At 38.0% G+C, this 24,663-nt stretch overlaps 1 protein-coding gene across 2 annotated transcripts in view; it reads left to right on the top strand.

Moving 5' to 3' along the window:
* The window catches only part of TTC28 (tetratricopeptide repeat domain 28), a 670,967-nt gene that overhangs the window by 202,990 nt on the left and 443,314 nt on the right, over positions 1-24,663 (top strand). For both annotated transcript variants that reach the window (XM_089692516.1, XM_089692515.1), the window contains exon 3: positions 15,533-15,805. In XM_089692516.1, coding sequence (XP_089548642.1) covers positions 15,533-15,805 — 273 coding nt within the window. The remainder of the gene's footprint in view (positions 1-15,532; positions 15,806-24,663) is intronic.

Here is a 24,663-nt window from a genome sequence, read left to right as displayed (position 1 = left end):
TGCCTGTCAGCAATTTGTTATTTAAACCACTGCCTCCTGAATCCTAGCAAATAAACATCAGAAGCTTCTCAAACTCTTCCCAACTGATAAGCAGCTATTGAAAGCTTGTCTCAAACAGGAAAATGTGCTAAAATTCCCTTACATTCACAAGATTATGCAAAGCATTTTGGAAGTGTTTTAAATGTTTCCCAAAGGCTTACCAAATGCCTGCTATTAATGCCTATGTGAACAGGCCCTGAGGGATGACTGGCATAGTGCCCGCCAGAAAAGAGGAGGAACGTTTTCTTTTTTAAAAAGCAAATTAGATCTGATAGAGTTTAGAAGAATTTACATTTACATGTTGCAGTAATAGAAACCATTAGCAATGCATTGTTTCCGTGTGAATAAAATACATGCCCAGTCTAAGGCTATACTCAGTATATGGTTAATTTACTAAAGGCAAACAGGCTGTTTACTTTCTAGGGACATTTTCAAAAGAGGTTAATGAATGTGGTAAAATTTTGCTGTACAAAGAATATCCAATCACATGCAAGAAAGAAAAATATCTTTTTTTTGCTTGCTCATGAATAGATGATGGGAGTCAGCGGAGCTTCACTTCATTCACTAAGCTCTTGTGTAAATTCCCTTTCAAAGTAAACAGCTTATTCACCTTTAGTAAATCAACCCCTCTGTCTCTGGATGACCTCTGTTGTTGAAATTCTGTCTCATCCCTCTTGTCCAGCCTTTCTCAAAACTTTCCGAAACAGAGGAACCCTTAAAAACGCTTTCCAATCTCAGGGCACCCTTGCTAAAAATGACTAAATCTACAAATCCTGATACATTAGTGTGATAGTCAGTGGGAAGAATGGTCCTTATTCCTGTGTTCATTGGGAATAATTCCCCCTTACAGATAGTTCATAGAATCAATCTGAGAAGCAGAAATTTCTCATTGCTCAAGGACCACTAGCAACCTCTGAAGGAACCCTAGCTGAGAAATCCTGCTCAAGTCTCCAAGCAACACACATTTAATACAAATCAAACAGTGTAAAACGTTCAGCAAAAGCAACCAATAATAATTCTGCATCTAAGAGCAGTCAGGACAATGAGTGATGACTTCTGATTGGTTTTCGAAGCTGTTGCACTTTGCTTATTGCTCCGTACCTTAAAAAAAAGTCCAAGTTATGGATATTTCTGACAAAATGGCACTCCAGTTGTATGATCTCACTGCCCCCACCCCCCTTTTTAATACATTAAACAGTATGAACTAAAAGAAGAGACATAGTTTAGATTTGGATTTACAGATTTCTCTTCTTGACTGTGTCATGTCAGATATTTAATAGATTTTGTTGCTAAGACCTCAGTTTTGTTTTGTCATGCGTCTTTGTCATCAATAGGTTTGCTAGATCACATTAGTATGGAAAAAGCTGATAGATGTCTGCATTAAGTTTTTCCTTCCATAAACTCTAAACATCTTAGACTTTATTTCCAGCTATCTATTATGTTCCTGTGTTTACCCCATTCATCTTAGCTTTTTTTAATCCACCATTTATCATTTTTGCAGCTGAATTGCGGGAAGATCTTTTAGCGTAATACACAGGTTTGGCCTCTGCCAGTTGTTGGGGATGAAGTCTGCAGACTTTGTTTCCTGAAATAGGCCCCATATAACTATTTTCCAATCTGCTGGAATCAAGATGATAAATAGACGCCACAATAAGAAATGTAGGTGTGTGTTGCTGAACATAGTTTTCAGTTACACGGTGTCACAGGCTTTCAAATAAATCTTTCTTTTTTCAGAAATTATAATTAGGCACCACTCTAAAACTTAAAGGGTTAGATCACCTTTACCAAAAAAAATGACTATGCAGATAAGGAGCATCTATAAATGAAAACAAAAAATGCTTACTTTTGACTAAAGTTGAATAATGCCCTTGCTATAGGTGTAGGCCATTTACATACTGTAACTCCTAAATCCTGGCCTGAGAACTCCCAGGACTTTGCTAAACAAGGCGTAGCTATTATTGTTCACCTCCATCATCACAGGAGTAATCTCTTTCTCTGATTCAAACCTCCTTACATCATTCGCTCCTGTGATGGTGGAAGTGAGCAGCAATAGCTATGTCTTGCTTAACAACGTCCTGGAAGTTTTCAGATCAGGCTTGATTAGGTATGTAAATGGTCTACATCGATGTCAACTGATGTGAATGTACAATATATATAGGTAAAGCACTGCGTAAATTGATGGCGCTATAGAAGTACCTGAAATAAATAAATAAATAAATATCAAAGGCATTAATCAGCTTTAGTCAAAACTGCTCAGTTTGTTTTTATCAACAGACACCCTTATCTGCATAGGCAGTTTTTTTGGTAAAGGTGCAGTAACCCTTTAAGTATACACAAAGCAAATTTTGGGCTGACTCCTAATGAATTGGCTTCAATTCAAGCTGTGAGTGGACCTGCCTGTACCCTTTTACCTGAAAATTGAGAACATTGTTGGATGAACAGCAGCTGCATCCATACAGGAGTAGCCAATGTCTGGGCAGCAGATGCCAGCTGTCAGAATACAATACCTGACAAGAGAGGTTTCTCCATACATACAAATCTATGAATTTCTCTCATTCAGCCATGGGGCTACAGTAGATAAATCTTACAGTGTATGGCCAGCTTTAGAGAATCAGCCCATTTCCTAAAGCTAATTCATTACCAGGTAGGGCCTATGGGCTGAATCAATTTGGTGCTTTATTTATCAAGGTGCTTGTGATCTTTGTGTATCGAACTTGCTAGGGTTCTAGGACCTGACATTGCATATAAGTTAAATTAGAATAACAGTAATCTTTTAAAATTAATTTAATGAAAATATATTTTAATTTAAAAAAATGAATTCAGCAGCGCTCCTGTAAAATTAAATCAGCTTGGCTGGACTGCATACTATGAGGCTAGAATGTCTGGACTGTGTATTATGACAGGAGCACTGCTGTACTGTAGTATGACACTAGCACTGTGGACTGTGTAATATGATACAAGTACTGCTGGATTGTGACACTGCTGGACTGTGTAATATGACACAAGTACTATTGGATTGTGTAATATGACAAATGTAATTCAGGACTGTGTAATATGACATTGACACTGCTGGACATTGTAATATGATACAAGCACTTTAGGACTGTGTAGTATGATACAAGTACTGCTGGATTGTGTAATATGACAACCATCATTTTGGAGTGCATAAGATGACATCAACACTGCTGGACTGTGTAATGTAACATCCATAATTGTGGACGGTGTATTATTACATTGACACTGCTAGACTGTGTAATATGATACAAATACTGCTGGATTGTGTAATATGACAATCATAAATTTGGACTGTATAATATGATATCAACACTACTGGACTGTGTAACATGACACAAACACTTTTGGATTGTGTAATATTATGTAAGCACTTTTAGACTGTGTAATAGGATACAAGTACTGTTAGATTGTGTAATATGTCATCTGTAATTGTGGACTGTGTAATATGACATTGACACTGCTGGACATTGTAATATGATGCAAGCACTTTTGGACTGTGTAGTATGATACAGAAATTGCTGGCTTGTGTAATGTGACAACAGTAATTCTGGACTATAATATGACATCAACATTGTTGGACTGTGTAATATGACACAAACACTTTTGGACTAAGTAAAATGATACAAACACTTTTGCACTGTGTAAAATGATACAAGTACTTCTGGATTGTGTAACATGGCGGAAATACTGCTGGATTGTGTAATGTGACAACAGTAATTTTGGATTGTGTAATATGACATCAACACTGGTAGACTGTTTAAGATGACATCAACACTGCTGGACTGTGTAATGTGACATCTGTAATTGTGGACTGTGTAATATGACATTGACACCGCTAGACTGTGTAATATGATACAAGTACTACTGGATTGTGTAATGTGACAGCCGCAATTCTGGACTGCATAATATGACATTGACACTGCTGGACAGTGTAATATGTTGCAAGCACTTTTGGACTGTGTAATACGATACAAATACTGCTGGATTGTGTAATGTGACAATAGTAACTCTGGACTGTGTAATATGACATCAACACTGCTTTACAGTGTAATATGATACAAGTACAGCTGGATTGTGTAATATGACAACCATAATTATGGACTGTGTAATATGACATTGACACTGCTAGACTGTGTAATATGACACAAACCCTACTGGACAGTGCAACAGGATTCAAGTACTGCTGAATTGTGTAATATGAGAACAGTATTTATGTAATATGACTTTGACACTGCTAGACTGTGTAATATGACACAAGTACTACTGGATTGTGTAATGTGACAACCGTAATTCTGGACTGCATAATATGACATTGACACTGCTGGACAGTGTAATATGATGCAAGCACTTTTGCACTGTGTAATATGATACAATTACTGCTGAATTGTGTAATGTGACAATAGTAATTCCGGACTGCTGGACTGTGTAATATGACACAAACCCTACTGGACAGTGCATTATGGTACAAGTACTGCTGGACTGTGTAATATGACAACAGTAATTCTGTACTGCGTAACATGACATTGACACTGCTGGACTGTGTAATATGACACAAACCCTACTGGACAGTGTAATATGATACAAGTACTGCTGAATTGTGTAATATGACAACAGTAATTCTGTACTGCGTACCATGACATTGACACTGCTGGACTGTGTAATATGACACAAACCCTACTGGACAGTGCATTATGATACAAGTACTGCTGAATTGTGAAATATGACAACAGTAACTGCGTAATATGACTTTGACACTACGGGACAGTTTAACATGACACAAGCACTTTTGGACTGTGCAATGTGACACAAGCCCCACAGGTCTGTGTACTATGATGTGAGCATTGCTGAACTATGTAATATGACATTACTGCTTGACTGTGATTACTAGTTTTTTACCTAGATAGAAGTTTTTTTTGAGCCAGGTATTAAAATTGTAAGGGAAAAATTCCATATATTGATAATGCAGGAAACTTTTCCCTCTTCACACAAGTTGTTTGTTTGCTTGTGATAATAAGGCTTACTTTGCCACTTTTAGCGTACTACAGTCTAATCAGATTCCAATCCATTAGTAAATCTCAGAGCTTGGAAGGGGAGAGATAGTTGACATCGCACATCACGTGATTATCACAGCTGGATCTCTACATGTTCTAACAGATGGACACAAAGATTTCTGCCAATTTGCAACTGGCAGTAGGTAGGGTCATGCTCTTCATGTATAATACATTTTATTTTGTATAGCTAAGAAAGCAATATAGATCCTACTGTGAGAATATCATTTTTTCATGCAAGGACCATCTGAAGTGTAAACACTTTCAGATATTTCACAGATATTATTTTGGTTATTGACACAAAGATGCAGAGATGTCTATGTTTAGCCAAATTGCTTATCCTTAGATAAAGCTTTCCTTTGTTTCATTTGTATGTACTAAATAAAATGGTGAAAAAGAACACCGGATGACAAGAGGGCGTGTAGTTGTCACATAAAATAGGTCGTTTTTTTTTCTCCTGCAATTTAATTGTAGTCTGAAATTTGCCCCAACAGTTTTCATCAGTTTTATCTTTACTCATGCAGAGTCATTGACTCATAAGAAGAGTCATACCAATCCTCTGACATCACCAGTGCTGCAGCTGTCTATCCATATCACTGTGCAAACAAATTTAGCAGTTGATGGATTCAAAGTATAACAAGCTGGATAAATAAAATTCTCTTCCTTTACAGGCACACATTGCATTTTTATTGGCATTAAATACACCGCATGGCTTATTTCTTTCCTTGTTTTTCCAGTTTCTTAAACTGCTGATTGCCATTTGATAACACCAGTACATATACGTATGAGCTTAGCAACCAATCAGAATCCATCTGGAAATGTCTTGGTGTCCGTTAAGACTTTTTTCAATGAGTTATGTGCTTTGCACATTGAGCCCAACTCATTGAATAGCTTATTGAACTAGACTTCAGAAAGCTAAAAAAGGATGATCGTAATACACATTAATCCCATTCTGTGAATTTTGCTCAAAAAATGATCTATAACAGCTTCATTTGATAATGGATTTTAGTTGCCTTCATTCAAAGTGACTTCTTTTATACATCATAAAAAGATAGCTTCCATTATAAGTTAGGCAACCCTAACTGCCCCCTATGCCCTCCCCTGGCTTTTGTGGTAAAAAAAAGAACAGTAAAGAACAGTCACTAGCTCTGCAAAGCAGGAAGCAGGGCCTTCTTGTGTAATAAGCAAATATGCTTACCAAAATCCTGTGTACACATATTTTATGACATACATAATATTACGTAGTGAAAAAGTTAGTAACCCATATTAAAAAGATATCTACCTCAAGCTGATCGATGTTACATGTTTATGTAAACAACGTTTAAAATATCACGGATTCAGTTGGTGTTTTTTTACTGAGGGACACAGAATTTTAGGAATTTTTGACTAGTTCACTTCTCTGCCTGAAGGGTTTGAAATAAGCCCATGGCTGCAGTAGCAGCCATGAACTTGTTTCTGTTGTGTTCCGTGAGCTCCGGGCTTTAATCTAAAAAATTATCTGGGTGATCTTCCCCACTTAACCCCATTCCCTGCCTCTCCCAAGGGCCTACAATATCCATTTCCCAATCTCCTACAATATCCATTTCCCAATCTCCTTTGCTGTGTGTGAAAATGAATGCACTCAGCTGTGAGTGAGGGTTTCAGGCTTTTACGCTGTTAGAATTCTGGTTCAAATGCCACTTAATAAAAAAATCCCTTTTAAAGGGAAAAACTATCATGTTGTCAGAAGAGCCTCAAGATTCTACTGGTTGTTTCCAGTCCTCATAAAAGCTCTAAAAGACCCAAGGCCTAGAACAGCAGGCTGATCCTCTAAATGTAGGATAGTACGTACTATATCTGTCAGGTTCAAATGAACCCTTTGTAAATTTCATCTGCAGATGGCTCAAAAACAACTTTAACAAGTTGAAGAGTTTTAGGACTCAGCATCAGAGATGCTAACAGAGGATTCAGGTTCTGAGATGGAGGATTAGAGTCTCTGCATGCACATTACATCAGTAATTGAGCTCAAACGAACAAAAAGTCCAAAGCAGACATAAAGATTCTTGTGGACACAGAGAATGCCTAACCAGACCTGAAGAAGATTCTAGTGAGGATGACACTTTCATAATAGGAGTCCTAGGATCAAGATTGCAGGCATTGGTTTCTTTTTGGGGATGCCGAGAAAATGTCCCTAGAACTAGTAGAGGAACAGGGGCGGACTGACCATTTGGAAACTCGGACACTATGGGCTGAGGTCACCCACTGCAGCAGGACTGTCAACTGTCAGGCAAACCCAAGCAGCTGGTGTTGATGAGGGTCACAGGTGTGAGTCACTGGAGGCAGGCAGTGCAACAAGACCAGAGACTGGATGATCCCATGGTACTTGGGACAGAAGTGGGAGAAGCAGCTGGATAATACTTCCTGTGGGCTGATCGGTGGGAGAAAGAGCACCTGCACACAACAGTCCACCTAATTGATGATGGCTTGAGTCCCCCAACTTTACCCTTACTGTAAATCAAACAGTAATGGTTGGAATTTTAAAAACAAAATGTACAACTGTACCATAGTAAAGGAGCTGCCAGTGCTTCAGCCCAGCCAACCTTAGTTACAAGGGGCCCTTCAGAATTACAGAGTCACACCAGAGGTTCAGCCACGACTCTGGACCCAGATAGTGCTCTGTGGGTAGTGAACACAGTACACAAAGGCCACAATGCAGAGCTCAGTGCCCAAAGGTCACATTCCAAGTTAACTCTGATTTTTCCAGTCTGACAGGGTCTGAGTATGACCTCCAAAGCTGTTGCTGAGGATACAATGATCCAGAAAGTTGCTTTGTAGAGAGACTAGCTCAGGCAGCGTTTTGGAAGTGTTCATTGAAGTCACCAATGAAAAACAAATATCTGCAGCATCCTGACTATCATGATTGAAGTCAGCAGATAAAAATAAGAATAATAAGAGTAGGAAAATAATAGTTAAACTGAATAAAAGGCTTGCAAACACTAGGACACTGGGAGTTTGAGGTGGATTTGGTTTAAACTTTTTTTGTTTGATGGTGTCCCAAACTCTTGTAGGTGGCAGTATAACCCAAGTGCTTAAGAATTCCTGAAATTCCATGTCCGTCAATGGACGATAAAACATCTTGCAATAATGTCTTGACTACTTTGTCGTACAAGTATTTATTTTGAAACAACAGTTTTAAATAGTTTCAACAGTTTTAGGAGGTGGCAGCTTCAGCTTCTAGCTGTAATTTCTTAATGCTATAAAATGTTAAATTGAAAAGATAATAACCACCGGAGGCAAGCCGACTTGAAAAAAAGGAACTAATTTTAAAGGGTATGTTCAGCATAGGCCCAGTTTGAACAGAACATAAGTTATTACACCTGACATTTCAGTAACTCTCACTTTCAGACACATTAAAATCTAATATGATCATTTCTTCAGTATACATCCCTAATTCCCACACCTGATATTTTTTGATAGCATTCAACAATCTCTGTTTATTGGCAACAGAAATCGAGCCTATTTTTCCTGTTGATTTATTTATTTAGCACTGTGATTTAAGGTATGGACCCAAGTTCATGTGAGAATAAAAACAGCTTAGAAAGAAATGGAAAGGCAAATGTTACACGGCAACAAGTATCTCAAGGGCTCTCTACTAGACTCTCTTTCCACACGTGTTTCATATAAAGGCTGTGAAGTAAAAGAGTTGGTATAGTGCTATAATCACTTAAAAGAAATATTATAACTATAAATCACTAAGCATAAACTGGGATAACAATGCTGTAATGGCTTTAAGGTCATAATAATAAAGGACAATCACAATGTAAATGGAGTTCAATTCTGTATTGATCTGGAGATAATCAGTTTGAGAATCTCCCTACCTTTCTACATTAGTGTGCTATCTTCTGTATAAATGACTGTGCAGTTTACAGCTACAGTGTTCCTGTCAGTCTCTCACTGCTTATCACGCACATGCAGGGACACTGCAACATTCATTGCTTAAGGGTTCAGCAAAAGTATTGATTTCAGCTATTGTATAGACTTGACTTAGCTCTACGGTGCTATAGTATCACTGACACTAGTGTTTGTCTGTGTGATTATATAGATTATAAAGCCAATGTCGCCGTTTTTTCTTTAACCCGCCGTGACCGGGGGTATTTTATTCCTTCTTGTTCTTGTTGCTTGAAATCTGTTATTTTAAACTAGATAGATACAAACTGGACTGGAATAATGTAACACAACCTTTTTCAACTAGGGTGCTTTGAAGTTTTTTTCAAGGGTGCCTAAAAATTGCCCAAAAATTGTATACAAGCCAGCGGGTGAATCAAGCCTGCCTTCTAGTTACACAAAGCCATAGGTTTTCATTGTGCACCATTACGACCTTCTAGCCGCCGGCTTCCTAACAGCCAATGACATCATCACTTGATATGGAGGATATCGGTTGCCTGCACAGCATCCTTGTTTGACCCTCCCCTGCCCCTCTTTGTCAGTAATGGGGTCAGATTAGCTGAGTGATAGAGAGAAACTGAGGGAGAGGAGAAATATTGGAATACTATTCAGTATCAATGCGCAGTGTATTTGCTTTGGAAGAATAAATCCCCTCTTACATTGGGTGTTCTGCATGTGTGGGTGTTTCTGCATTAGGTAGAACTATTAGAATTGTTTTTTTTTACATTTTAGAATTATTATTATACAGGATTTATAAAGCAACAACAGTTTGCTCAGCTCTTTACAATATAACGGGAGACAATACAACAACAATACAGTTCAATACAAAAGGGTTAGGAGGGCCCTGCTCCTTGGAGCTTACAATCTAAGAGGGAGGGGAATGGGGTGCCTTGAGACTGTCCATAATTTTAAAGGGTGACTAAAGATTGTTCACAACTTCAAAGGGTGCCTTGATTGAAAAGAGGTAGAGAAACACTGATGTAACAACATGGCCTTCTTCACCTCAAACTGCAATGCTGGCCACTGCTAATGCGGGTTTTGCCAGTAGCACGACCGATCTGAGCACCGCAAACTATACTAACAACATGTGCATCAGCTAACAAATAAGCAGTGAAAGCTTCTCTACAATGAACATTTTTGGCATTGATCAAGCTATTTTACCAGTAAGTGCTTGGAAGAAGAATTGTGTGACTTAAAATTTGAATTAGCAGCTCCGATGGCCATAATGAGAACAGACTCATATTAGATCATTTTTCATAACATAAACACCTACCTGTTTATTGTTGACCTAAGAACTCACCTAGAATTTAAACTTCAATAGTTTAGGTTTTTTTTTTCTTTTTATTGTAGAAGGTTTAAATCCTCTCTCAGGTATTTTATTGCTTTCTGTGTTTCTGCTCTCCCAAGACACAAAAAAAGCAAGCAAGTCTCCTCAACTGGAAAAACAGAAGGCAAAAATTTCTTCCGTTCACTGGATGTGCATATACAATATTTATTCCACATTCTCATAGCTCCCCGTTATTGCCCACAGGTGAGAAATCATTAATAACATATAAAGCCATTTACAACGCCCCAAATTACATCACCAATTTTGTCTCCAAATATCATCCAAACCGTTATCTTCGCTCTTCCCAAGACCTCCTGCACTCTAGCTCCCTTGTCTCCCCCTCTCATGCTCATCTCCAGAACTTCTCCAGAGCCTCTCCCATCCTCTGGAACTCTCTACCCCAATCTGTCCAACTATCACCTACTCTGTCCATTTTTAGGCAATCCTTGAAAACCTATCTCTTTAGGGAAGCATATCCTGCCTTCAGCTAATTATGGACTCTTCTTTTTCTCCCATCAGTTCATCCCCAACAGGTATTACCTTTTGTTCCACCAGCCCCTCCCTATTAGATTGTAAGCTCCCAGGAGCAAGGCCCTCCTAATCCAATTGTATTGAACAGTATCATTGCTGTATTGTCTCCCTTTATATTGTAAAGCTCTGAGCAAACTGTTGACGCTATAAAAATCCTGTATAATAATAATAATAAGAAGAAGTATTTGTGAGGAGTTATTTATATTTAAATCAACAGAAGGTTGAAGCAAAAATGTACCCACCTGTTTGCTTGTGCCAGTATAATAATTTATGCTCCATACATGGGGAGACTGATTATGCTTCTATTATTCAACAAGCTTTACAAGTGTATGATGGGCTTTCTGCTACTTGTTATTTTTTATCATAATCAGTGTTACCTTTCATGGGAGAGAACTGTTGATTTCTCTTTCTACATTACAGATGTCACTAGCAGTTGCAAGCCTGTATTATGATTAGTGTCTCATTCAGGTCAATGTATGTGGTTAGATTAGCAGATGTTATTTAGAAATACTGCAATATCTCATGCAAGGTAGAAGTGATTCTTTGTCCCTCAGTTAACAAGACTAAAAAGACTCCTATATCAGCATAGGGAGGAAGAAGATGTAAAATCTGTTTAGACACTATTTGTACCAGTGACATGCTGGGAACCACTGTGATTAATTCTGTGCCTCTTCAGTTAGAAACCATTAGCCTGCCCATGTCAATCCCAGATTCATTTTTGTCAATATACCTAAGCACATGCATTTGCTAAAGTTAAACTCAAGGCAGATATAAAAGACACAAATTAATACAGTTCTTTGTCCATTGACACATCATTTTTTTAATGGAAGCAATAGAAGTATCCGAATTTGACATGGTACCAGCCACTTGCAGTCCTTGTATAGCAGAGCTTAGAGTGGTAGAGGAAGAAGCAACACAGGGAGCAAACCAATTTATATGCTAAAAAGAAGCATGCTAGGAGAGAGCAGAGTGATAGAGCGTTGATTTCATCACTGTGCTACTTCTCCTTTCACAGTCTAGTCACAGGCTGGGGACAGATTCATGACAGCCTGGGCTCAGGGGAAGTGGATTGAAAAATACTAACTATCATTCTACAGGGTAGACAGAGAACATCTAGTACTCTGGGGGGAGACAGCTCCTGACTGGATATGAATATTGCAGAAAAAAGCTGCCTTTATTATGTTATCCTAATGGGATGTTCTATTACTGCAGTTCTGCTTTAACTGCTAACTGAAAGCTTAAGCCTATAATCACAACATTATAGGCATTTTCCCAACTGCATTAAAAATGAACAACTAATAACAAAGAGCAAATTCGTAGGAATTCTGATACTTTCAAAGAATTAGTAATCTACTAAAGTGGAAGTCCAGACAACTTTTTTTTTCTTTTCTTTTGGATAGATGAAGAACAGTTGGTACGTTTTTTATAGCTATAATAAAAATATAATTGTATATGTTGGGGAGATTGCTATTTATATCTTAACCAAGTGACTCCACAGGAAAAGAGGGGAAATATCCATATCTGGAACACATAAAATGATAGGTTCTAAGCCTTCCTAAAGTTCTTCTAAAATCTTCACTTTAAAAACACTTTAACGCTTTTGGGCAGTATTTAAATAATTATTAAATTAATTATTACTTTATTAAATTGTGCCGAGAGGCTTAAATAAATAAGCCTCTCAACACAATTTAATAAAATAATAACTCATTTAATAATTAATTGATTAATGTCCAAAAGTGTTACCCCTGGTTTACATCTGTGTGGTTGGTGCTGCTGTGGATCCGCACAAAAATCCATGCAGCCGCACCACCCACACAGAGGAATGCGGATACGCAGGCGGGTGCCATTAATTCAAAAAGTCCAAAATATTGTTTTTTTTCTCAAAATTGTCAGACTTTTTTTTATAGTGCAAAAAATAAAAAATGCACAGGCGATCAAATACCACCGAAAGAAAGCTCAATTTGTGGGAAAAGAAGGATGTAAATTTCATTTATGTACCATATTGCATGACCGCGCAATTTTTCATTAAACTAGCGCAGCGCTGTATAGCAAAAAAAAAAATTGCAGTATCTATACCATAGTTTGTAGACACTATAACTTTCACACAAAGCAATCAATATACACTTATTGGGATTTTTTTTTACCAAAAACATGTAGCAGAATACATTTTAGCCTAAATTTATAACTAACTTTGAGTTTACTATATATTTTTTATAGCTGAAAGTAAAAAATAAAGTTTTTCTTCAAAATGTTTGGTCTTTTTTTGTTTATAGCGTGAAAAATAAAAAGCGCACAGGTGATCAAATACCACCAAAAGAAAGCTCTATTTGTGTGAAAAAAAGGCCGTAAATTTTGTTTGGGTGTAGCATTGCATGACCGCGCAATTATCAGTTGAATTAGTGCAGCGCCGAGTAGCAAAAAGAGGCCTGGTCAGGAAGGGGGGTAAATCCTCAGGAGGGCAAGTGGTTAAAGCTTATGGTGCTTGTATTAGTAAATAGTAGTAAATAGATAGGAAGGTATATTCTATTTTTTCTTGTTCTAAACTTTTTTTTACATTTCTTCAGTTGCTTCCTGGTTTCTGGCCTAGGCCAGAATGATGTCATATGTCCCATGAATCTTCATGGGCATTTTTTTCTATCATTTGGAGTAGGGGAGGAGGGGTTTTCTCAGTTAAGCAGACTCTCTTGCCTGCATGCCTGAGCTAAAGGCAGATGCTAGGTGAATGTGATGGTGTTGCAGCCCATAGCTCTTCTCTATGTATTTCATCACAGTTTCTCCAGTTCTGGCCTCCAGCAAACAATGTTCCAGCACACTGAAAGGTATCTCAGCCTCAGCACACAGCCACACTCCTCCTGCACTGCACTCACACTGACTGTCCTCATGTGGAATGTCAATGGAATGTTTTTTATTACCAGCAGATTTTATTTCTTTTGATGATATGGTGTAGGTTTATATATGTGTAGGGCAACACAGAAGATATATGTTGACTTCACATACATACCATGAGCAGTGGATTAAAACAGATAGGAAAACACAAGTTGAACCAAATACCAATTTTCTGGGATTAGTGGAAAATACTCCTACGTTATTATCAGCTAATACATGTAAACACAATAAATTGTGTAATTTTTATTGTCACTACTGGGCTGTTGTATGGATAGTAATGTATTGTTTTATGTTGTAATAAATATGGTATTAACATTTTGTATTTTATTATTTCATACACACATGCTAAAACAAGTTGGAGTTGCTCCACTGAAAGCAATCTAATCTGCACTCTTTGGTGCTGATAACAAAAGATTGCATGGGGAGCAACTGCCACAATGGTACAGACTGAGACAGGAGATTTTAAGAGCAAACCCTGTAACAATTTAATAATCATGATGGCATACATATGTATACTTTATGGTGTGTCTAAAGCTTAGAGATGTTATGGTTCTCCACTTGCATTTGTCCTTCTACAATCTACATAGTCATGTGTGCTGTGAAGGAATTATGTACCATTTTTCCCTTTAGTACCCTCTTTGTCACACTGATTAGCTATGCACTCACATTATTTCATTGGTGCTTACTGTAATCCACAAGGACCACTAGCCAGCCAATTTTTAATGAGATCCATGTTTGTTCAGGTAGATCTGTCTAAATCATGACACTGCTGACTGCTGTGTTTGTCATCAAGCACTTATATCCTGGAAAACAAGAATTGTTAGGGGTCTATAAGGACAGACTTTAAGATCTGCAGAGCTACGTTGACGGAGCAAAGGAGCCTTTAACCATCTGCGCAGGTCGTAACAGCTTATTGAAATGCAACCTTAAACTGAAGCTCATAAAATAGACCACTTGCCACATTACAAATTGACCTCTTTTTGACCATTGCTCTTGTTTTGCTGACTTCATTTCTGGAAGCATTATTTGTTAGTGAAAAATATATTTAGGGTGTTAAGGTAACAGTTTTCATGAGTTTAACAGTAGAATGGTGCATTTATGAATATGACATAATGCTGGGTGATAACACTTTATCAAACCAACAGGATTTATTTTTCTGTATAGGAATATCCATATTTAGGGCAATCATGCCCAGCCTTTTGCTTTAAGTGCCTTACAAAGCAGCAGATATACAGCTTGTTGAAGAAGGGACTCCTAAAGTTTCAATGTAAAGTTTGGCATACAGTAAATGTATTAGTTGGTTTACTATCAGTCATATATATGTGTAAGCAAAACTGGCACTACCCAAATAGATGGTGACTGTTTTGTCCATTTTTTTATAGTGAAATAAATGACGTCCTACTATCTTCCAGAAGTCAAGGAACAATTATGCTAAATATTAACCATACAGTATAGAATAGACTTGGTATCATAAACATGCCTAAAATACTTTTTACTTCTGTATGTAATTTATTTTTGTTTTTTGCATTAACATGTCAAGAACATGCAAGAACATGTCAAGCTGGAGTTTTTGTGACTACTAGTCTGCTATTTAAACTGAATAATTTTATCTTACTGATTCTGGACCCTTTACATTGTATTACTTTATTCTCTTGTGTTATATTTTTAATTAAACTAAATTTTGGCCGTTATCATACATTGAACTACAGTATGTTACATTATTTCTCATTAATGACAGTTTTTGTTTCTCTTTTTTTATCAGAGTCTTTGGAACCTACTTACCAGCAACTTCAGAAGATGAAACTGGACAAGAGCCCATTTGTGGTGGTGTCAGTGATTGGTCAAGAACTTTTAACTGCAGGACATCATGGTGCTTCAGTGGTTGTGTTAGAAGCTGCACTGAAAATTGGGACTTGCAGTCTAAAACTGAGGGGTTCAGTGTTTTCTGCCCTAAGCAGTGCTTACTGGTCTCTTGGAAACACAGAGAAGAGCACAGGATATATGCAACAGGACTTGGACGTAGCAAAGACACTAGGTACATCTGAATATTGGTTTGCATTTGTGTTAATCTAGCATAAGTACAATGCTTCTTTAAAGCTGGACTGCAGGCACACAGATGAGAATATATATATATATATATATATATATATATATATATATACACATACACACACTCACCGGCTACTTTATTAGGTATACCTTGCTAGTGCCAATAAAATATCCCCCACACCATTACACCACCACCACCAGCCTGAATCATTGACACAAGGCAGGATAGATCCATGCTTTCATGTTGTTTACTCCGAATCCTGACCCTAACATCTGAATGTCGCAGCAACCAGTCTGCCCATCCTCCTCTGACCTCTGACATCAATAAGGTCATCCATGCAACGGCCACTAACTGGATATTTTCTCTTTTTCGGACCATTCTCTGTAAACTCTAGAGATGGTTGTGCCTGAAAATCCCAGTAGATCAGCAGTTTTTGAAATACACAGACCAGCCCGTCTGGCACCAACAACCATGTCATGTTCAAAATCACCTAAACCCACCTTCTTCCCCATTCTGATGCTCAGTTTGAAGTTCAGCAAATCATCTTCACCATGTCTACATGCCTAAATGTGCTGAGTTGCTGCCATGTGATTGGCTGAGTAACAAATTGTGTTACAAAGCAATTGAACAGGTGTACCTAATAAAGTGACCAGTGAATGTGTGTGTGTGTGTATATATATATATATATATATATATATACTGATATTTACAGAACTGAGACTTGCAAAGCCTTGCCAGATAGAACAGCCATTAGATAGTGAAGAAGAAGTAGCAGACTCAGCTCTGTCTCTCTGTTCTTTCCTCCCATCAGTGTGTTCCTTGTTTACACATGAGCACTGCAGCAAAGGTGATTGGCTCATTGTATTTTTTCTCCCTTAACCATTTTTTAGCAGCCCAAATCTGAAAAATCTGGACCCTGGCCAACAGTACCTAGCACATCATGCACAAGGCCAGGTGAAAAGATAGTGGGACTGCAAAGAACATATTGCTGTAATTTCAGATCTACTTGAACTTGATGGAGGTAGGACAGGAGGAAAAAGAATGTGGAACTCACATAGGGCACCTACAGCTCCTTGACCAGCAGTTACTGGGTGGGCATCCAGAAGCATTGCACAGAACTTCTTCTAGTGGGCATAGCCCAACAAACCAAAAGGTGTGAGTGTAACCCTGTTCTAGTGTTGACCCTAACTGAGAAGCAAATATCTTCCCAGGTCTTCAAGGCTTGCCTTAAAGGGAGGGAAAATGCCCTCTAGGCCTAGGTCGCAGTCTTGACCAGGCACCTAGCTTTCCTTGACCTTAAACCAGACACCCAGCTTTCTCATAATCACAATCTCCTCAGGAAATGAGAGAAAAAGGATACCCTCTACCAGGAAATATTATTATTATACAGGATTTATATAGCGCCGACAGTTTGCGCAGCGCATTGGCACAAAAGCTGTTCCAGAACATTACATTCCTGTTTTCTCATAGCAAAGCAGACAGGACTCTGTGCACCAACCCTTGACATGATACTCTGGAGCATTGTGAACAGAATAGCTGGCAGGTGATATTATTAAGATCATCCCTGGATGCAATGCTTTGCAAGATAAAACTGACAATTGGGAAAAGAAATACAGCAAGGCTGCTAGAAAACACACTTTTGCATACAATATATTTTATTACATGATACATTTATTGTATGTGAAATATTTCAGAATTCTATGGTACCTTTGTTTAATATGTCTGTAAATACAAAGGTGTCATTTATTAGACATCATGTCACCGGTCAATTTATTAGCAAAAACTCCTCTCTGCGTGCACCAACGTCATTAAATCACAGCCTCCCGTTTTACAAGACTTGTCATTTCTCAGGATAGATTTTTACATTTTTGAGGGGGACTTTACCACCATTTAGTAACCTCTCCCATCCCACCTTTCTGCTGTGTGGCTATGTAAATAGATTTTACAAGCCATGTATTACAAACGTGCATGGCGGGGATGTCAACCTCCAGTGACCCAAGGCAGTGCAATTTGGCTGTTTGTAGCCATTAAATGGCAATTTAATGGGTTAGTGCTGACGTCTGTCAGAGAGACCCGTCTGGAGTCTATAAAACTACTCATGCTAAAATCAGTAAGAGTGATTCTGCGTCAGAAAATCTCCAAGATTTGCTTTTCTCAGCAATACGCTCTGACATATTCGCATAATTACTCATTCTCTTTTTGGTTACTTTAGCATTTTCAAAAGGTTTGCATGAATTTTATATTTCCTATTGTATTACATTTTTATTAAATTTTTCATAGTAACCTAGATTGCCTATAACATCCATTTCTGTGTTTGCTCCCATTCGCTTTTCCACACCAGCAAAATACATAAATATTCTACAATCTGATTATTAAGAAATCATTATTTGCTATGGAAAACTTCCTCTTTACATGACTTTTTCTTTTCTTTAGCTTTCAGAATAGTTTTTTTTAAATTAGAAATTAAAAATACAGTGCAAAGGTTTACATTTGTATGAATCCACTAAGCCACCATATGGTTTAAACAGGAACAATTTTATGTAAATACAACTTTTAGTTACTTAGCATCAGTATAATAACAAAACAGTTACACCTTTGGATTTTTTTGTGAGCTACTGTTAACAAGATAACAGGTTTTGTGAATGTAATGGTTATACAGTGGGTATAGAAAAGAATAACCCCCCCTTTAAAAGAATCACGTTTTGTTGCTTTGCAACCTGAAATGAAGACAGGCTGTCAGGAATGGACTCACCACAGGTGGTGCTGGGGCTCACCTGCCTTGTGGGCTGCAGTACCAGTGCTGGCCAGCGGGTGCTCTCAGCAGCCAGAATCTCACTCCTGCAGTCAAGCCATCACCTGAGGCTGATTGCAAGAGGTGTATTTAAGCAGGACCAGGCCTGCAATCAGGGCCTTGGTGTTTGTTCCCATGAGCCCCTGTACCTGCATCCTGTCTGCTTCCTGTCTGATATTCCTGCCTGATCGTGACTCTGCTAGAACTCTGCCTATATCGACCCCGGCTATTCCTGACCACTCTCCTGCCTGCTCCTTTGTACCTTGTCTGCCCGATAGTTACCGACCCGGCCTGCCTGACTACGCTTGTGTTCCCGCACATATTGTGATCTATTGGAGGTTTGGTTTTTGCACTGTGTGTTTGGGTGTACTGTATAGTCTTAATAAATTATATTGTTTTACACCATACTTGAAGCCTGCGTTTCCCTGTGTCAGTCCACACATCTCTGGTCATACCCGGATCCCTGACACAGACACAATTTTTGTTTTATCCAGCTGTATTTACTCAGTGCACCTTTTAACATCCAAGTGAATAATATAACAGCAACATGTCAGAAGAAAATTAAAAAAATTCACAATCAGAATCACTGAGTTGGAAAAAGGATCACCCCGTTGCATCAGTATTTTGATGAAGCACCTTTTGCTTTGATTACAGCCTTTAATCTGTTGGGATATGTCTCTACTAACTTTGCACATCTAGACTTTGCAATATTTGCCCACTCTTCTTTGCAGAACTGCTCAAGTTCAGTTAAATTTGATGGTGATCTTTTGTAAACTGCAGTCTTCAAGTCATTCCACAGAATTTCAATGGGGTTTAAGTCTGGGCTCTGAGAATGCACAGACATTTACCTTTTTTGTCCTTCAACCACTGTGTGGTCATTTTGGCTGTGTGCTTGGGGTCATTGGCATGTTGGAAGGTAAACCTTCTTCCCATTGACAACTTTCTGGCAGAGGGCAGCAGATTTTCCTCAAGAATTTGATGGTATTTTGCTCCATGCGTTTTTCCATCTATCCTGACTAGTGCTCCAGTCCCTGCTGCAGAGAAACACCCCCATAACAGGACATTATCACTTCCATGCTTTACTGCAGGAATGGTGGTATTTGGATGGTGAGATTTATTGGATTTCCGCCAGACATATTGTATAATGTTGAGGGCAAATAATTCCATTTTAGTCTCATCTGACCATAACACCTTTTTCCATGTGGTCTCAGAATCTTCAAGGTGCATTTGGGCAAAGCTCAGTCATGACTGCATGTGGCCTTTCATAAGGACTGGCTTTTTTCTTGCAACTCTCCCATACAAGCCACATTTCTGGAGAATTTGTGATATTGCTGTCACATGCACACAATGACCACTCTTTGTCATAAATTCCTGTAACTGCTTCAGAGTTGTTATAGGCCTCTTGGTAGCCTCTCTGACTAGTTTCCTCCTGGCTCTTTTATCCAGTTTGGAGTTACGTCCTGATCCAGGGAGGGTCTGTGTTGTACCAAATACCTTCCACTTCTAAATAATAGACTTCACTGTGCTTCTAGGCATTGATAAAGCCTTTGAAATTTTTTTGTATCCATCTCCTGACTTGTGTCTGTCCACAACTTTATACCAGAGTTCTTTTGACAGTGCCTTGCCACCCATAGTTGATTGTTTGCCTCAGTTGCGCTACTGGGGACTGAAATGCTCCAGGAAAACTCTTTTCATGCTGAGCTAATCAAAATGACCACAGCTGAACAGAGCTGAAAGTCAAATGGCTTTGTGTGACATTGGGAAGGTGATTAGCTACACCTGACTGAGTTTCCAAGTAATTTTTAGGAGGGGGTGATCCTTTTTTCAACTCAGTGATTTTGTTTTTGAATTTTTTTTTCCTGACATGTTGTTGTTATATCTTTCACTTGGATATTGTAAGAGGCAGTAAATATAGCTGGATAAAACAAAAAAATGTGTCTTCATTGCAGGCTGCCCCACATGGAAGAAAAATATATTTGAAATATATTTTAAAAATATTCTTCCCAAATATATTGACATATGTTTGAAATGCTACAATTGTGGCCATATTCAATATATTTCAAAATATATTTAAATAAATATATATATGTGTGTATATATATATATATATATATATATATATATATATATATATATACTGCATGTTGAAATGCATTTTTATTACAAAATATATGAAAAATATTTTTAAAAATACATTTCAAATATACTGTATGTCTTTAAAAATACAAATCTACATTTTTGGAATGCATTTACAAATATATATATGTTAAAAAAAAATCTTAAGAACATATTTTAAAAAAATATTTTTAAAAATATATATTTTTTAAATATAGCCTTCAGATTTTTTTATAACATAAAAAGTCATTTTAAAAGTAATTTTAACATATATTTTTACATGTATTTGTAAATGCATTCCAAAAATGTAGATTTGCATTTTTAAAGACATACAGTATATTCAAAATGAATTTTTAAAAATATCTTTCATATATTTTGTAATAAAAACACAGTCAACATGCAGTATATACATATATATATATATATATATATATATATATATATATATATATATATATATATATATATATATATATATATACAGTGGGGCAAAAAAGTATTTAGTCAGCCACCAATTGTGCAAGTTCTCCCACTTAAAAAGGTGAGAGAGGCCTGTAATTGGCATCATAGGTAGACCTCAACTATGAGAGACAAAATGAGAAAAAAAATCCTGACAATCATATTGGCTGATTTGGAAAGAATTTATTTGCAAATGATGGTGGAAAGTAAGTATTTGGTCACCTACAAACAAGCAAGATTTCTGGCTCTCACAGACCTGTACCTTCTTCTTTAAGAGGCTCCTCTGTCCTGCACTCATTACCTGTATCAATGGCACCTGTTTGAACTTGTTATCAGTATAAAAGACACCTGTCCACAACCTCAAACAGTCACACTCCAAACTCCACTATGCTGAAGACCAAAGAGCTGTCGAAGGACACCAGAAAAAAAATTGTAGACCTGCACAGGCTGGGAAGACGGAATCTGCAATAGGAAAGCAGCTTGGTGTGAACAAATCAACTGTGGGAGCAATAATTAGAAAATGGAAGACATACAAGACCACTGATAATCTCCCTCGATCTGGGGCTCCATGCAAGATCTCACCCCGTGGGGTCAGAATGATCACAAGAACGGTGAGCAAAAATCCCAGGACCACAAGGGGGGACCTAGTGAATGACCTGCAGAGAGCTGGGACCAACATAACAAAGGCTACCATCAGTAACACACTACGCCGCGAGGGACTCAGATCCTGCAGTGCCAGACGTGTCCCCCTGCTTAAGCCAGTACATGTCCGGGCCCGTCTGAAGTTTGCTAGAGAGTATTTGGATGATCCAGAAGAGGATTGGGAGAATATCATATGGTCAGATGAAACCAAAATAGAACTGTTTGGTAGAAACACAACTCGTCGTGTTTGGAGGAGAGAGAATGCTGAGTTGCATCCAAAGAACACCATACCTACTGTGAAGCATGGGGGTGGCAACATCATGCTTTGGGGCTGTTTCTCCGCAAAGGGACCAGGACGACTGATCCATGTACAGGACAGAATGAATGGGGCCATGTATCGTGAGATTTTGAGTGCAAACCTCCTTCCATCAGTAAGGGCATTGAAGATGAAACGTGGCTGGGTTCTCCCAACATGACAATGATCCCAAACATACCGCCCGGGCAACGAAGGAGTGGCTTCGTAAGAAGCATTTGAAGGTCCTGGAGTGGCCTAGCCAGTCTCTAGATCTCAACCTCATGGAAAACCTTTGGAGGGAGTTGAAAGTCCGTGTTCCCCAGCGACAGCCCCAAAACATCACTGCTCTAGAGGAGATCTGCATGGAGGAATTGGCCAACATACCAGCAACAGTGTGTGCCAACCTTGTGAAGACTTACAGGAAATGTTTGACCTCTGTCATTGCCAACAAAGGATATATAACAAAGTATTGAGATGAACTTTTGATATTGACCAAATACTTATTTTCCACCATAATTTGCAAATAAATTCTTTCCAAATCAGCCAATGTGATTGTCTAGATTTTTTTTTCTCATTTTGTCTCTCATAGTTGAGGTCTACCTATGATGCCAATTACAGGCCTCTCTCATCTTTTTAAGTGGGAGAACTTGCACAATTGGTGGCTGACTAAATACTTTTTTGCCCCACGGTATATATAATTTTATTTTTTATTTTTTTAAATATATTGAATATGGCCAAAATTATAGCATTTCAAATATATGGCAATATTTTTAAAATGTATTTCAAATATATTTTTCTTCCATATGGGGCAAAGCAACAAAATGTGATTATTTTAAACGGGGGTGATTCTTTTCTATACCCACTGTATATCTGAGTGTCTGTAAACCTATACATTACTTAATATATTATATACTGAAAGCTATTTGCTGATATGCACACATGTAAGATACAAGACCATTCTTTCAGAACAGAAAGGAAATTACCTAAGCTGTGCTTTCTGAATTATTCATGTTAACACCTATAGGCAGTTTGCATGAATCAGAAATTATAATTGGAAATGAAACAAAGTAAAATGTATTACAAGGTAACTATAAAATATTTTATGTTACAGACATTTTGTTGGTTTAAACTAGCCAAATACATTAGATGATGGTCATTTGGAAAAGAAATACTAGCAAAAGATTTTATTGACACACACTTAAACTTTTTAGGGCTCGTTCACACCATGGTGCAGAGACTTCAGTTTTTCTGCACGCGTTCTGCAAGGGCACCATGGAATCAATTGTTCTCTATGTGCCCTGTTGACACCACTGGTATCAGGTGCACATTTTTGCTGTGTAGGAATGTGCAACATGTATAAAACTTATTGAAGTGCACATGAAAACTGATGTAAATTAATGTCTCTGCAAGTAAAATCTGCACGTCAGTTTCCATCTGTTTTTCTGCATGTATGGTGTGAACGAGGCCTTAGGAATATTCTACAGTATATATTGTGTATGAACTGAGGCACTAGGCTTACCTATAACCATATAAAAGAGAATTGGGGATTCAAGCAAAAGTTTACAACTCCATATACCGAATAGTCTTCCAACCTTGGTGCTGTATTTCATTCCTTAAAGTCCACCTGTTTTGCCTTATGACACTTATAGTGATTTCTTATATTGCAAGGATGGAAAATTAATGGGTCAAGTTAGCTCTAGCAGCTGCCATATCTTTGTCCTCTTTTGAGAAAGATCTTGAATATGAAATTTTAAATGTATCCCAAAGTTGTCATTATTACAAGATCCAAGAACAGGGTTTACTGTTAGAGCCCTACTCGTTCATAACATTTGTTTTTGGTCCAATTTTTGTTTTACAGTTGACAGTGCTAAATATTTCCATAGAAATTTGACAACCTATCCCTGGTAGTATTGAAAACAATAAGCAAGGCACAGGCTATGCAAAATCTCTATTTATGTGGGTGGATTGGGCTTGACGTGATGCTGGAAATGTGGTACAAGCTTTTATGAAGGCATTCAATGCACTTTTATTATGACTAGCTAACTGCAGGCCCAAAGCATTTATCTCAAGTAAGGGCAAAAAATTCATTTTGGTGAGCCTAGGGCAAAGTTCTGGAACCCAGGTGTGTAATTTCACGTATTTTCCAAATATTAGCCATTACCCATTATCCTACAATGCAGCTTATCCGGTCAATAAAAATACACACTCTTTCTTTGTGGGACCCAATATAAAAGAGCTGGAGCTGAAATTGGAGAAAGTTAGGGAAATCTGGAAGTGTGCATCTGGTTGGGCACCCTGGGCACATGTATGAGACTGCTCTAGTCTGTAGCTGTGTGTATGTGCAGGCATCCTATGATACCTGTATGTAGCTGGAAATAGGTTTACTTTAACACAGCAAATGATTGGTGACTTACTTAAAGGGGCGGACTGACAACTCATAGGGCCCCCGGGCAATAGGGGATCATGGGGCCCCTGTGTCCTTGCCCAAACTCAAAAAAAGCCTATGAAAAAGGTACCAGGGGCATCACATGGGGCCCCCTA

The sequence above is a fragment of the Staurois parvus genome, unplaced genomic scaffold (assembly GCF_062004578.1).
Source record: "Staurois parvus isolate SC_StPar_1 unplaced genomic scaffold, SC_StPar_1.0 ptg000589l, whole genome shotgun sequence".
NCBI lineage: Eukaryota > Metazoa > Chordata > Amphibia > Anura > Ranidae > Staurois > Staurois parvus.
This window is presented reverse-complemented; position numbering and strand designations above follow the sequence as displayed.